This window comes from Lithobates pipiens, unplaced genomic scaffold (assembly GCF_037356315.1).
Source record: "Lithobates pipiens isolate NorthernLeopardFrog02 unplaced genomic scaffold, aLitPip1_a1.2 Scaffold_16, whole genome shotgun sequence".
Lineage (NCBI taxonomy): Eukaryota > Metazoa > Chordata > Amphibia > Anura > Ranidae > Lithobates > Lithobates pipiens.
In genome coordinates this window covers 551,242,828-551,257,006 of record NW_027507748.1, presented here as the reverse complement: position 1 = coordinate 551,257,006, position 14,179 = coordinate 551,242,828, and the positions used below count along the sequence as shown (strand labels likewise).

At 41.2% G+C, this 14,179-nt stretch overlaps 1 protein-coding gene across 3 annotated transcripts in view; it reads right to left on the bottom strand.

The window, feature by feature from the left end:
* Positions 1–7,409: 7,409 nt before the first annotated feature.
* LOC143983596 (transmembrane protein 198) overlaps positions 7,410–14,179 on the bottom strand; it is a 56,232-nt gene continuing 49,462 nt past the window's right edge. For all 3 annotated transcript variants that reach the window (XM_077483446.1, XM_077483444.1, XM_077483443.1), the window contains one exon: positions 7,410–12,728. In XM_077483446.1, coding sequence (XP_077339572.1) covers positions 12,579–12,728 — 150 coding nt within the window. In that variant the 3' untranslated portion in view covers positions 7,410–12,578. The remainder of the gene's footprint in view (positions 12,729–14,179) is intronic.

The window sequence follows — 14,179 nt, the reverse complement described above, 5'->3', positions numbered from 1 at the left end:
CACATCATCGCGCAAGCTTTCGACGGACTGTTTGTGCATCCGTGTGTGGTCAAGTCCGTTCAGTCGAAAGTATGACGGACTGTCCGTCGGATTGTATGACGAACTAAGTACGCCATACAGTCCGCCCGTGTGTACGCGGCATAACATAAAAAGTTTCAATGACCACCATTTTATTCCCTAGGGCAGTGATGGCGAACCTTGGCACCCCAGATGTTTTGGAACTACATTTCCCATGATGCTCAACTACACTGCAGAGTGCATGAGCATCATGGGAAATGTAGTTCCAAAACATCAGGGGTGCCAAGGTTCGCCATCACTGCCCTAGGGTGTCTGCTAAAATAATATATATATATATATATATATATATATATATATATATATATATAATGTTTGGGAGTTCTGAGTACTTTTCTAGCAAAAAAAAAAAAAATATGAGACATGCCAGAATTGGCCTGGGTGGCAAGTGGTTAATTACGATAAGTAAGTAATATACAAATAATTATTCTATATTGTTTTTAGGGTCATTTACTAATTTACCTTTTCAGCAGGCAGCATATTCTCAATCCCCCTCCTAACTGTGTGAGAAAAACATGGGATTGTGGGTATATCTTATACCCATAAACCTATTGTTTTCCTTCTAGTTAAGAGGGCTGGGCTGGAAGGAAGCATTTGTCTTTTAGACTCCCCCCCCCCCCCCACCTCCTTTATGACACTGCAGTGAGAGATAAGCCTGCACTGCAGCATTTTTATTGGATAGCTAAAGAGATGAATAAGCTATACTTATTTTCCTATAATTCCTCCATATGAACCCATCATTAGAAGACATAGTACAATTGTAAGCTTTCTGCTGAATCTGTATATTCTTCACAAACATCCTATTCACATTTGTAAGTTGTTCCTTAGCATCAGTTCTTAAAAATAGCCGGTTTCTTACAGATCTCAATAGCTCAAGCTGAAACATTTTTACACAAGGGAAGGAGTCAGTGGAATGACTCTCCTCTTATTGGACGACTCAGTAAAAGGTTTAATTCAGAGAGAGACAGCCTCAAGGCAGGCAAGTACTTCTGTGTAGTTTAGATTACCCATAATACTCTAGGAATCCTTTATCATGTAATTTTTATTTGTAAAATAAATAATGTGAACATGTAATTAAAAACAGATGTAAAACATCTGGCTAATTTTTTTTAATTAAAAGTGATTTCTTTAAAGTGACCCAAAACCAACGTAGTTTCCTTTAAGGAAGAATGAAGGTTTTCTGCTTGCATGCATGTTATTTCTCCGGCTCAATGACAGCACCATCTGTCAAGTCACTTAAGCACGTGCTACAGTCCAAGGATGCGTTTACTGTAAGGTGTGCAATCAGGATACACTATTGCTTGTGTTTTGGTCCTGCAGGAAACAACTCCATTCTGAATTCGGGCCCTGGGTTGTGGTCATGAGTAACAGATACAGTGCCTTGAAAAAAGTATTCATACCCCTTTAAATTTTCCACATTTTGTCATGTTACAACCAAAAACGTATTGGGATTTTATGTGATGGACCAACACAAAGTGGCACGTAATTGTGAAGTGGAGGAAAAATGATAAATGCTTTTAAATTTTTTTACAAATAAATATCTGAAAATTCTGGGGTGCATTTGTATACAGGCCCCTTTACTCTGAGGTTGGGTTCACACTATGTGTGGCACACAGGGCCGCTGATAGAAATCATTGGGCCCCCTACAGCCCACCTGACGGGGCCCCCTTCAGCCCCATCACTGGTCCCTCCTTCAGCCCCACCCCTGGTCCCTCCTTCAGCCCCACCCCTGGTCCTGCCCCTGGTCCCTCCTTCAGCCCCAACCCTGGCTGCTTCCCAGTGAGTTAAGACACACAGGGGTCTCTCAATATAAAGAGTTAAAGCGGAGGTCCACCCTAAAGTGGACCTTCCGCTCATTGGAACCCCCCCCCCTCCGGCGCCACAATTGGCACCTTTCAGGGGGGAGGGGGGTGCAGGTACCTGTACAGTACAGGTATCTGCACCCACATCTGGGATAGCTCTCTGCGGAAAGGGGCGTAGATTACGCCCCTTTCCAAAAGTCCCCCGTTGCCTGCTGGGAAACACACAGACCCCAGAGACAGCGGGTCCATCTTCATTGCGCAGCGCGACTCGCGCATGCGCAATAGGGAACCGGGAAGTGAAGCCGAAAGGCTCCACTTCCTGATTCCCATACCCAAGATGGCGGCGGCAGCACCCGAGAGACGATCGAGAGATCGGCTTCGGTTGCCGACATCGCGGGCGCGCTGGACAGGTAAGTGTCACTATTTTAAAAGTCAGCAGCTGCAGTATTTGTAGCTGCTGGCTTTTAAAAAAAAAACAAAAATGCGGAGTCCCGGCGGACTCCCGCTTTAAATCTCCCCCATCCACATGACATGACAGGGGGTCGCCCATTATGAGTACACTGTTCTCAGGACACACAGGGGGCCCCCATTATATGAAGTACAGTACACCTCTTCACACATGTGCTGTCACTGTACACCTCTTCATACATGTGCTGTCACTGTACACCTCTTCACACATGTGCTGTCACTGTACACCTCTTCACACATGTGCTGTCACTGTACACCTCTTCACACATGTGCTGTCACTGTACACCTCTTCACACATGTTCTATCACTGTACACCTCTGCACACATGTTCTATCACTGTACACCTCTGCACACATGTTCTGTCACTGTACACCTCTTCACACATGTGCTGTCACTGTACACCTCTTCACACATGTGCTGTCACTGTACACCTCTTCACACATGTGCTGTCACTGTACACCTCTTCACACATGTTCTATCACTGTACACCTCTGCACACATGTGCTGTCACTGTACACCTCTGCACACATGTTCTATCACTGTACACCTCTGCACACATGTTCTGTCACTGTACACCTCTGCACACATGTTCTGTCACTGTACACCTCTTCACACATGTGCTGTCACTGTACACCTCTTCACACATGTGCTGTCACTGTACACCTCTTCACACATGTGCTGTCACTGTACACCTCTTCACACATGTTCTATCACTGTACACCTCTGCACACATGTGCTGTCACTGTACACCTCTGCACACATGTTCTATCACTGTACACCTCTTCACACATGTGCTGTCACTGTACACCTCTTCATACATGTGCTGTCACTGTACACCTCTTCACACATGTGCTGTCACTGTACACCTCTTCACACATGTGCTGTCACTGTACACCTCTGCACACATGTTCTATCACTGTACACCTCTGCACACATGTTCTATCACTGTACACATGTTCCATTGCTTTCTCCTTATGTACATATGTGTCATCGCTACACACGTTTTCCCTCAGTGCACCCCTCTGCTCACATGTTCCATCACAGTACACCATTGATGGTAAACAGGGTTGAGTGTACAGCTGTAACAAGTGAGACCACTGGCTCTTACCACTCTTGCTTCAGCAGACATTTAAATCTCCAGGCTGCACATTGTATTTCCTGCACAGTCTGGAGGTTAGGAGGAGGCGGTGCAGCTCTGAGTGACAGAGCAGCAGACCAATTGGTTTGACATCCTGCTGGGAGGCAGAAATCTGTAGATAGCAGTGTAGGAGAGGCTTCCATGGTGCTGTTCTCCTCACTGACACAAGGGACATGAGCAGAGATGTGAGTGGAATGTGAGCAAGTCACACATGCAGGCTACCTGCCGTCGATGCTGTTAAACTGAAGGCAACCCCTGCTTTCAGTTTACTTACTGTCTGGAAAGTGTTCTCCTCCTCCTCTCCAGCCTCTGAGTGGTGCCTGCCCCTCCTCACCTCTCCGGTGGTCAGACTCATCTCGTGCTGGCTGGAGAAATATATATATTTTTTTTTCTATCATTCTCTGCTCAGATTGCCCGGGCCCCCCCTGCTGGCTGGGCCCGGTACAACAGGGCCAATTGTACTGGCTTATCAGCGGCCCTGGTGGCACAGGGCACAGCAGGGTGTCCGGTGCATCCCCCCCCATTTGCCGTTTCGGGTCCAAATTAAGTAAAAAAAAATTGTCTGAATTAGGACCTGAAACAGAGCCAAAGACACACAGGACCCTTATGCTGTGCGCTCCATGGCCGCCCCAGAAATGTGTGAACCGGCTCCATTGAGAGCCAGTCACACGCTCTCCTTTCATGCGAAGAAACCCACATCCAATTTGCATTTGTGTGAACCCAGCCTAATACCCCTAGCTAAAATCTAGTGGAACCGTTTGCCTTCAGAAGTCACCTAATTAGTAAACAGAGTCCACCTGTGTGTAATTTCATCTCCGTATAATGCTGGCCATACACAGTTAGAAAATCGTTCGAAAAAAACATTTGTAATTTGAAAAATCTGTCGAACGTGCATGCGAGAACGTCATCATTGTATCAATAGATGCCACCCAATATTCTACATATTATCGATCGATAACAACATAAACAGTACATTTGTATTCGATTGATTATACGATCAGCGGAAATGATGTAACAAATTTTCGACCTTTGGGAATCCTCCAACTGAAACCCATCATATATCGTTGCCATGCACGACACATCTGTCATTGGGGGTGCTGTTATATTCTGTTGGCATTGTCATGGATTTTGGGAAGATAGGAATTGCTATGCTGGCAATAATAGCATTTAACAGAGATAGGGCTACTGAAAGGAGTTGTAAAAGCAAAAAGGTTTTATTTATTTTTTATCTTAATGCATTGTATGCATTAAGATAATAAAACCTTCTGTGTGTAGCAGCCGCCCCAGCACCCCCCTAATTACTTGCCCTGAACCGCAATCTCTATGTATGGTGTAGGTGCATCATAGGTTGCAAATACAGGGGATTATGGGCACGATTTAATAAAAATTATGCACACAGAATTCAGGGCAGCTGTGCATAGCAACCAGCCTGCTTATATGTGGTTTTTTTTTTTTTTGTTATCACAGCTTAATAAAAAAAAAGTTGAACAGAACCCGATTGGTTACTATTAACTACTTCAGCCCCGGACCAATAAACACCCTAAGGACCAGAGGTATTTTTACAATTTCGCACTGCACTGCTTTAACTGGTAATTGCGCGGTCATGCAATGTTGTACCCAAACGAAATTTGCGTCCTTTTCTTCCCACAAATAGAGCTTTCTTTTGATGGTATTTGATTGCCTCTGCGATTTTTATTTTTTGCAATATAAATGGAAAAAGACCGAAAATTTGGAGAAAAAAAAAGATTATATTTTCTACTTTTTGTTATAAGAAAAATCGAATAAACTCAATTTTAGTCAAACATTTAGGGCAAAATTTATTCAGCCACATGTCTTTAGTAAAAAAAAAAATATGTCAATAAGCGTATATTTATTGGTTTGCGCAAAAGTTATAGCGTCTACAAACTAGAGTACATTTTCTGGAATTTACACAGCTTTTAATTTACGACTGCCTATCTCATTTCTTGAGGTGCCAAAATGGCAGGGCAGTACAAACCCCCCCCCCCAAATGACCCCATTTTGGAAAGTAGACACCCCAAGGAAGTTGTGGAGAGGCATGTTGAGCCCATTGAATTTTTTTTTTTTTGTCCCAAGTGATTGAATAATGACACAAAAAAAAAAAAAAAAAAAAAAGTTTACAAAAAGTTGTCACTAAATGATATATTGCTCACACATGCCATAGTAATATGTGGAATTGCACCCCAAAATATATTCTGCTGCTTCTCCTGAGTACGAGGATACCACATATGTGGTACGGCACCCCGAAAACCAATCACTGCCTTCAGGGTTTCTAAGGGTGCAAATTTTTCATTTCACTCCTCACTACCCATCACAGTTTCGAAGGCCATAAAATGCCAAAATAACACAAACCCCCCCCCCCCCCCCCAAATGACCCCATTTTGGAAAGGGCCAAAGTCCAGACATAAATCCACAGCACTACTTGGACTGCATTTGCATATTCTCCTTGTCCCTGCTTGGGTTTCCTCCAGGCACTCTGGTTTCCCACCAAAGACATGCTGGTAGGTTATTAGGCTCCTGTCTAAATTGGCCCTAGTATGTGAATGTATGAATGGGAGTTAGGTACATTTGTTTCAAAAGCTCCTTGAGGGCATGGACTGATGTGAATGTATAATATATATGCAAACTGACAACACTATACAAGTACTTTTAATAAATATATCTAGGCACAAAATGCAAACAGTGGTGCAAGTCCCACTTGAGAACTAAATCTTGTGATAATCAAAGCATCCAATCTTGTGAACCAACCAATGCGCCCACAACAACCAAGCAAACTGTTCCAACGTTCTGTACCAGATGGTTTCGATCTTACAAAAAATAAAAATCAATATAGATTTGATACATACAGTATGATACAATTTATTCACTTATTTTAAGGTTTCAGGTTTGTTTGGGCAGTCATTTTTACTTATAGAAAAATGGGGTTCCCTCGCGCTATCAGAGTGAAAAATATCTGAATGTGGCATGTCTGTTAGATTGCTGCTAGACCTAAAGTGTATACCAGCGCAAACTATATACCAAATATTACTACAAAGATGGAAAATCCTTGTTTGATATGTATTTTACTTCATAGATAAAGTGCAATAAATCAATAATTATATCAATACTATTGGTGAATCATAATGCAAATTGCTGCTGTGCATGCATTTATTTAGCTGCTGTGCAAACTACATAAATAAATTATTCACTGTCCATGCAATTATTTAGCTGCTGTGCAAAATGCCACTGTGGAAACAAATTGCTGTGCATGCAATTATTTAGCTGCTGTGCAAACTAAACTCTCTGTAAAGAAGACCTGAATATATATTTATATATATTTTTTTTTTAAAGTGCCGCCAGCCCCGGACGTTGCTCCCACATATGTAAACAGCGCTCAAACCACACTTGAGGTATCAACATGAACGTTAGAGCGAGAGCAATAATTCTACTGCAAGATCTCCTCTGTAACTCTAAACTGGTAACCTATAAGCATTTTTAAAAGCATTATGGAGATTTTTAAAGTACCCAAGTTTGGTACCATTCCACCGGTACTCACAATGTTAGGTATCCATTTACCTGGCACAACATCATCTTTTACATTATCCAAAAAAATAAATAATTGGGCTAACTTAGGTGTTTTGTATTAATTTATTAACTTTTTTTTTTGTTTGTTTGATTAATATTTGCTGCACAAATAGCATAAAAAAATTGCAACAACCTCCATTTTATTCCCTAGGGTCTCTGCTAAAAAGAGAAATATTTTTATATACACAACCACACACGTGTATGTTTGGGGGTTCTGAGCAATTTGTAAGCAAAAAAAAAAAAAATTATGATTTTTACATGAAGGAGAAGAATTCCAGAATTGGCTTGGGCTAAATGTAGTTAACCCACACATGGAAACTGCAAAATGACCAGAATCACAAATAAACCTTCTGTACATTTTATTTCACAATAGCTTTCATGAGACATTTCTAATATTATTCAGGCTATAGAGCAATAAGGCCCCATTTTATTCTTTATTTTTATTTTTTTAGAAAAAACATTGCTAACAGTTCAACTGACATAAATATTTGTAGTAAAAGTGGTCCTTACAAGGATGTGCCTGTGGGTAAAACATACAAAAAAGGGTGAGGATCCAGGATTCTGTTAATAGAAAGGTTGTTCAAAACGAAGCAAAGCATAGTAATTGCCCAGTATACATTTTAAACAAAAAGCATTTGTTTTATTAACATAAATACATGTCTGCAAAAAACAAACTGTATTTAGGCCTCATGCACACCGGGCGTTTAAAAAAATGCCAGCGCTGCTGCCAGGAAAAAGCTGCGTTAGAGACGCGCTTTTAGCCGTGTTTTTGAATAGCGTTCTAGTATTTGTTGGCTTTTTCTTTACTAAAAGCTTGTTACAGGGTTTTTTTGCATTTTTTTTGGTTTTACAGCTCAACAGCCTCTGTTCTTGAACACACAAGCTGTTTTTTTCTCTTTTTGCTTATGCCTTTGAAAGTTTGTGTGCATGGATACATAGGCCAACATGGAGGGGAGTTTAGAGGCGGGGGGGGAGTCAGACGCCCCCAACAGCAGCTGTAAAAACATCCTGTGTGCATGACCCCTTAAAAAGGGATACCCTACTTATATAAAAACTCTGTACAGAACAAGGCCTTCCTATTACTGGTGATGTAGGTCACAGGAGCGCAGGCAGATCCCGGGGAAAAAAAACAGGATATTATGACTGTAGAATACTGCATACCAAATGGGATAACTTAAAGCCCATCCCCAAAGAACAGAAAAAATACTGTTGCAGTAAGGCTGTCCTTGAACTGCAAACGTTAAGAGCTTATTTAGGTCTTGAGCAGCCAGTGCTCTCCCCTACTGTGCCTTGCCATCCTCATATCCCATTCCAGACCACGAGCTCTGTATTGGACTTGATGACATCAGAGGATCTGCAACTGTTGAGTGTAGGACAGAAGGGGCTTCAGTAACTGATCCTATAGCCTGGGGAAAGCAGGGGGGAATCAGGCAAGTAAAAAATAGTTTTTTGTTCCCCACACCTAAACAAGCATTTAACCCTAGCAATAGGTGTCAATACTCAGATGGCCAACAATGTGGCTCCAGAATTTGGCTTGGCCTCTTTTAATAAACCTAAAACAAAAAGGACTTTTTATATATGAAAAAAATAAAAATAAAAAAAGAAGATTGGCAAACATTGTTTCAAATCTCTAATTGCATGAAAGACTAAGTATTTGCTATTAGGAGCCAGTCAGTCTGACCTGGAAACCAGAAGGATGTTTAAAAAGCAAACTAGTATGTGATCCCAATGAAAACAGAAGAGGTTAGGCTCCAGCTGTCATGTACCTGGCCATTTTTCTCTTGGGGTCCCTCTTTGCCTTTTTTTTTTTTCTCCTAACATTAAAGAAATGTCAATTTACCTCCACAAACCTAGACCTTCCAGAAATATATGGCTCTTTCCCTACTTGAACACTAGGTGGCAGCATGTGAGCCGATTATGGTGGTAGCAGCACACATTTTTCACAATGCTGTTGATCAGAGCCACCCATACAAGGAGTATCAAAAATGGTGTAAAACATTTTGCACTATTAAATTTAATTCTGCATAACATTAAATACACACACCCATTCAATAAAATGGTATGTCCTATTTCCTTACATTTGTAAATGTTATTATAGAACACACAGAAAGGGCCATCAGCACTGTGCTTTCTCTCAGCCCATCACCTTGTACATTTAAATGAAAGGAGTCTGTCAGAATTAAAATATAGCTGCTATGGGCTGACTTTTTTTGAAGTGTACTGTCATCCTGACCCTTCTTGCACTACCTTACAATACAACGGGGGACATTTTATCGAGCAAATTAGCAAAAGGATTAGTTACAAATCAGGCTGTGTCTCCGCTACAGGTTTATAGACCCATGTATCTGTATATTCCTGGGCAGCCAAGTGTGACAGTTTGCACAATTCAATAAGATTACTAGAGACAAGAAAGATTTCTCCTCTATACAGACACATAACGTAAATAGGTAGTGGTCAGGGTCAGGTTTAAACGCAGTCACACATGTAGACATTAGAGCAGCCAAAAAAGAGGAATTTGATTTGTAATAAAATCTGTCCCACTACTCCAGCTTAGAATTGCTTTGCCTTGTGACAGGATTGATAAATGCCCCCCCTTGGCTCAGAACATGTATGTGCATATGAGTGGTCTACTGGGTTACATGCTTGGGCCAAGCCATTGGTTTATGAATTAGAATGACAACCCCAGATTTTACAGTTTACAAAAAGTCAAAGACAGCTCTTATTTTTATCCCTGTATTTTGTACTACACCAGGATTAATAAGGGCATTAATTGCAGAAGTTTGAGATTCTTTTACCTATTCGGACACTACAAGCCAGGGCACCAACCACTCACCACCTCAGGGAATTACAACACGTGTTTACTATATTACAGTGCTTATTTTTCCAGCCTGCCAGATGCCCTTAAAGTGCCACGGAAAGTTTCTTTCCTTAAAAAGCATTATCCGATTTAAACCAGACATTTTTAACCAGGGTTCCTCTAGAAGTTGAGGTGTTGCCTTGAGCAGTGGCCAATTAAATTCCCTTTGATGGTGCCTGCACAGTTTAGATGCCTATGACCCCCTGTCTGTAAGGCCACCACTGTAAAAGGGAATATTCTTCCAACTGACATCAATGTAAGGGGCATTATTATTTTAAAAAGGTTGCAAAAGACTGCTCTAAAGGAAACAGAAGAGGAGCATTGCAATAATACTCTGGGGGAAGGGGTGGAATTGATAAGTAAGCCTCATTAGATCCATTTATATTTGGCTGTCAAATTACATTTTAGCAAAACCTCCTGTGTGTTTAAAATGAATATTCATTGACAGCAAATGGAGGATACAGTCAGTTTATGCTCTAGGTCAGCCTATCTCAACACAGAGGAACCCTTGAAATAGTTCTCCAGTCTCAGGGAACCCCTGCTAAAAATGAGAAATCTACAACTCATGATACATTAGTGTGATGGTCAGTGGGAAGAATGGTCCTTACACTTGTGGTCATTGGGTAGAATTACCTCCTTACAGATAGTTAGAAAGATCAATGGTGTCAGTGGGAACTTATCTCAGAGGCTGAAATTGCCCAATGCTGAAGGAACCTCTGGAGGAACCCTGGTTGAGAATCACTGCTCTAGGTGCAAACAAAACCGAAGTTACAACCTCAGTTTGGAGGACAGTTTTTTTTCTCTTTTAGAAGGAAAAAAAAAAAAAAAAAAAAGTAACAAAAAACAACAAACAAAACAAAAACCCTCCGCAAGGCAGGGGTGGGAGTTCTTGTGCTTGGATCTTAACATATAATCCCTCACAGATTAAGACGGTGATCAGACATGCAGATTTTTTTTTTAAACGAACCTGTTCAACTGGTTCAAAAATAGTTTTGTCACTGGCTCATTAAACCAAAAAAAGATAAAAATGGCACCTAGACTACATCTATCCCAAAAAATCCTTTAACTAGGCTGTAGGCAGCAGAAACTGAAATAGTGGTTTTGGGGTATACCTACGTGACAGTCCTAGAATGCTTTTCATAGATAAATCCTATTTGTTATAGAAAGGCATAGCTAGGAAGAGCATGAAGAGGTTTTGTGCGGCAGAGTGAGAGATTTGTAGGTGACCAAGCAGGACCAGATGCTAGCCCCATTTGCTTTGCTGTTGCCCTTATAGATAAATGAACATTGGTATTTATTAAAGTGCAATAAATGTCATTTTTATGCATCCAAAAATGACAGTATTTTATAGATCAGCGTGCTGTATTATGATGCAGGACTGTAACTATTTTTCCTCTAACCAAAATATATATACACACACATCTTTATATAAAATTTTATTTTTCTCTGGGGTAAATAGTCCTTCATAAAATCCATGACAACTTTCAGCTAGTCTAAGAAAAAAATAAAAATATATAAGCCTCTACCAATTTCTTCTATCACTTTACGGTTGTATTCTGTCTGCAAAAAATACAAATATAAAGACTCAAAAAATTACAATATTAGCACCGGCCACTTGTTATTCATTATGCAGACTTTTGCTGTCGAGACGGTAAAAAAAAAAAAAAAATGCATGAACTATATTGGCCCTTTTAATCTTACTAGTAGGTGGTATTTGAGAGGTTACAAAATGAAGCACTTTGTGAACAAGATTTGGGTTCTTGATGAGTCCTATGCACAAAAAAAATAAAAAAAAATAAAAAAATAAAAAACCTGCTGAAGTGTTAAAGGCAGAGCCACACCTAAAATGTTTTTCCTCCTTGATGCATTTTTCATTTTAATTAATAGAACATGTTAGGTTAGTTGCCCTTTAAATCAATGCATCATAAACACACCTCAACACATTTGCTAACGCATTGGCATGCATCTCAAAACCGGTATTGACATACATTTCTATCGATTTTAGGAGGAAAAGACATCAAGCAAAAATGCGTGTCTCCAGCCTTGATGTCTACTCATCTCCCTACCCAGAGATTTTGTTTATAGCGAATTTGTCCTTTGAAACACATGCACGTTTTGCTTGTTATCCGTTTCCATTACACCCAGAGCTCCTCCTTTTTAGTGGTCTCTCTCATCTGAGAAGCAATTGCATCCAATCAGAAAACAGAGAGGTGCTGTGTTAATTGCATCACTAAACAATTTGGTGGAGAGAACTTGAGATTGGTTCAAAAGACGTTTGAGCAATATGTGCATACATACAGTACATGTTACAATACATTTTTAAAAGCGCACAGTTTTATTTTAGGTGCATCTTCCCTTTTATAGTTGCATAAAACCCTGATCAAAAATGTACAGTATTGCATACATGTTCATTTAAAAAGCATCTTTCTATACGAGCCTGTCTGGAACTAGCAGTATGTAACAAAACAATTATACTGGTCCATTCGTTACAAATGGTCTTGGAATACTTTTTCCACAAATTTGCATACTCTGGAAGGCAAGACACGTGGCACTGGCAAATGAAAAATGGCAAGACGTGATGAAAAGAAACATGTAAGGCACCGAGAAGCTGCTATGTCTGACCACATAGAAAGTGCAGCTGGATACCAGGAACACCTCAGGCTTGGGTGACAGGCGTAGTGGCTGTAAGGGGTACAGTGGAGCCACAATCATAGTCCATGTCCACAACGGTTTGCATATTTGTGCTAAGGCTGCTCATGGATGTGCCGCTACCAGACTGACGTTCTCTCAGGGTTTGAAGGTAACTCTAAAAAATAAATAAATAAAAATAAAAAAATAAAAAGTAATTCAGATGATGCTGACATTTTACATCATTGAACAGTAAAAACGACAGGCTGCTCATGGCCTCTGAAAGACCAATCCACAAAATAATCATGGTTGTTCAACTAGTCCAGACCCCCTGTCACTTTAGAGGCCATATTAAAGGCAGGCGATTAAGCCCCGTCTGTGCAAAACCACTGGCACGTGATTGTGTGTGGTCGGATCCTAGCACCCGCTCCTGCCCACATTTCAAACTTGACATACAAGTGTCTCCGTGCAGCTGCTGTGTGTGCATTCACTTCTATGGGCTGTTGCATCATGCATCCACCAGCGGCTCTGCACAGAGGATGGGCTTAAAGCGATTATAAAAAGGGAAAAAAATAAAACGCACACACACAATCTCTATACTCACCTAAGAGGCTCCATTGCACAGATCAGGTACAAGAGACACAAAACCACCCCCAATGCTTCAGGCCCATTCTCTGTCCAGTGCCCCCAGGGGAAGCAGCTTCCCATAAGGGCACAACTGCATGCTTGCTCCCGAGCCCTGCTGCTGCGCCCATTGACCCAGCCCGCAGGTCACTGACAGCAGCGGGAGCTAATGGACTCAGCAAAATCAGTGAGACCAGAAGTGGGGAGAGAGAAGAGCTGCAGATGTGCACAGCACTGGATCAAATGAGGACTCAGGTAAGTAAGTGTGTGTGTGTGTGTGTGTGTGTGTGTGTGTGTGTGTGTGTGTGTATACACATTTTTTTTATATTAAAAAAAACAAGGAATGCATGAAGGTAAAAAATGTTTAAGCTTTATAACCACTTTAAAAATCACTCCTCTCTTCTCGGCCCCCCTTCCCCTTGTCCACCCTTGTAATCCCCTTTTCAAATACCCCCCTTCCCCCCTATTTTTCATTTTCTCTGGTGGTTCTTTCGCTATCAGACACTGCCGGTTAGTCTATGGAGGATGTGGTTGGGTGGCGGGCCTCCCCGGAAATTACTTGTCCTTGATAATGTAAGCCCTGATCGCCAGGGGCCCGGCCTATCGCTCATCTCCCTCCCTTTCCCCCTTTCTAAAACAAAAATTGGGTGCATCACTGCAATGTATGGTCATGCGATAATTACTGCTCATCTGGGTTGGTATAAATTGTCTGACTGGTATTGGAGGTCTTAGAGTGTAATCTAGCCCCCCTGTCCAGGAGCGTTTACATGTTTTGTTTAGGCCTAAGCTTGGGATTGTTTACTGCATCTTCCACCCAGGTGCTACCAGGATGTTTGTGCTTTGGAATTGTGTACGTCTTACCACTGCTGTCCATGCTTCTGTTATTTTTTTCTTGCATTCAAGAAAAAAAATAAATAAAATCACTCATCTCTATGAGCCCTTAGTATCGATTGATACAAGGTTTCCTCCGACTGGCTGAGGTGGTGAGGCGGGTGCACGATGCTA